Source organism: Diaphorina citri, unplaced genomic scaffold (assembly GCF_000475195.1).
Source record: "Diaphorina citri unplaced genomic scaffold, Diaci psyllid genome assembly version 1.1 scaffold10033, whole genome shotgun sequence".
NCBI classification, from domain to species: Eukaryota; Metazoa; Arthropoda; class Insecta; order Hemiptera; family Psyllidae; genus Diaphorina; species Diaphorina citri.
In genome coordinates this window covers 155-2085 of record NW_007387407.1, presented here as the reverse complement: position 1 = coordinate 2085, position 1931 = coordinate 155, and the positions used below count along the sequence as shown (strand labels likewise).

The window sequence follows — 1931 nt, the reverse complement described above, 5'->3', positions numbered from 1 at the left end:
CACCCGGGGCGGATTTTATCCCAAACAGATAAGGTTCGTTCTCGCAACGGCTGGCATTCTTCTATCCTGTCTTCCTTCTCACTTTGCTTTAGGGACGATAAGACCTTAGCAGTAACAGTTCTGTCTTTCAAACTTTTTTTTTTTAAGTTACATCAGAGTGAACATAAATGTTCATGTATTAGCGCCGCAGGCCTTTTTTTTATTATTTGACCTGTGGTCTAGTCTAGTCTTGTTGATAACTCACCAGGTATGAACAGACACACGGTAATGCTAAGCGCATTATAAATGACAAAGTAGTACTTCTCCTCTTGACCGGAATGGAAATGCAGATGTATGACAGGAGGCGTGTCGAGTTCTAGGCTTGACTCTAAATTCGTAGCCCCTGTGAGAAACCTGCGAACCAATATGAAAATAGAATCAATTAAATAGAAGATTCGTATAAGCTCAACCCATCCCTTGGGGAGCTTTTTCACAACTCTTGTGGAATATGAAAATAGAATCAATTAAATAGAAGATTCGTATAAGCTCAACCCATCCCTTGGGGAGCTTTTTCACAACTCTTGTGGATACCACAGAATTACCAAGTGCCTCCTTTGCAATCAATTTCCATATTACAATAATCTTTTTACACTGGTAACGCCGCCACTGGTCGCTACTCGATTAAGGTAGCTACTTAATTTATTTTCATTTTATTTTATAAGTTTCCATTTATTGGTTTTTCAAAACAATTCTCTCACCAAATAAATAGTTAACAAATGGTATACCCATCCGTAAAAGCCGGAGCTTGTGCCACAGATGGGGCCAACAAGGCTGAGTGCACCCCGAACGCCAAGCAAATAGCCTAAAAATTAGACCCCGCCGGGAATCGAACCCGAGACCTCCGGTGTGTAAGAATAACGCGATACCCACTCGGCCATGAAAACACCTCAGCCCTCTATCAAATACAGTATCCTCTTACCAATAAAAATAGAAAAAAAAGTTTAAAAAAAATCGAACCCAGGACCTTCCTCATAAGTAACACTTACTGTGGTTAATTTTTGAACAGGTGACTGACTGCCCAATGAAAAAAAAATCAAACCCGGGACCTTCCTCAGTCTTACCTCCCGTAGTTGTTGGTCGCACTGGATATTCGGGGCAGGGCTGATCCGTCCCTGCTTTGTATCGTCTCCGAGTCCAGCATAGGATACAGAATGTTAAGTAACACTTACTGTGGTTAATTTTTGAACAGGTGACTGACTGCCCAATGAAAAAAAAATCAAACCCAGGACCTTCCTCAGTCTTACCTCCCGTAGTTGTTGGTCGCACTGGATATCCGGGGCAGGGCTGATCCGTCCCTGCTTTGTATGGTCTCCGAGTTCAGCATAGGATACAGAATGTTAAGTAACATTTACTGTGGTTAATTTTTGAACAGGTGACTGCCCAAATGAAAAAAAAATCAAACCCGGGACCTTCCCCAGTCTTACCTCCCGTAGTTGTTGGTCGCACTGGATATTCGGGGCAGGGCTGATCCGTCCCTGCTTTGTATGGTCTCCGAGTCAAGCATAGGATACAGAATATTGGTGACTAAGTACCGGAACACTAGCTGTGTGTCGTCCATGTCGAGACCACTCCTGAGAAATCATAAAACACACGGAATGGCCTGTTTGTTCTGTAAACAGCCGACTTTCTAACATCCTGTCCTTAGCCGTTACAGTTCCAAGAAAGGTAGGTGGGTTATTACGTAATTATTTAAGAACACCAAGAAAGGTAGGAGTGCCCAGTATCACAGCATAATGTATTCACGAATATTTCGGGAGAAAAAAGGTCGGGGATAATTCGGGAGAAAATAAAACGTTATAAAATATTTCGGGAGAAAAAAAAGGTAAATAAAATATACAGGGTGTCCCGCGAACGACTGTACAACGCTTAAGGGTTGATGCAGGACCTAAAGG

General features: G+C 42.4%; 1 protein-coding gene across 2 annotated transcripts; it reads right to left on the bottom strand.

The window, feature by feature from the left end:
• Positions 1-110: 110 nt before the first annotated feature.
• On the bottom strand, positions 111-1726 carry LOC103522661 (vacuolar fusion protein CCZ1 homolog). 2 transcript variants are annotated; one of them, XM_026832685.1, is made up of 2 exons: positions 1464-1726; positions 111-393 (listed from the first exon to the last, which is right to left on the bottom strand). In XM_026832685.1, the coding sequence occupies exons 1-2, from the start codon at positions 1595-1597 to the stop codon at positions 219-221; spliced, it is 309 nt and encodes a 102-aa protein (XP_026688486.1). In that variant the 5' UTR covers positions 1598-1726; the 3' UTR covers positions 111-218. The 2 variants fall into 2 exon arrangements, with proteins under 2 accessions (XP_026688486.1, XP_026688487.1); XM_026832686.1 differs by lacking the exon at positions 1464-1726 and adding an exon at positions 1101-1414 and having other exon boundaries at positions 126-393.
• Positions 1727-1931: the final 205 nt, after the last annotated feature.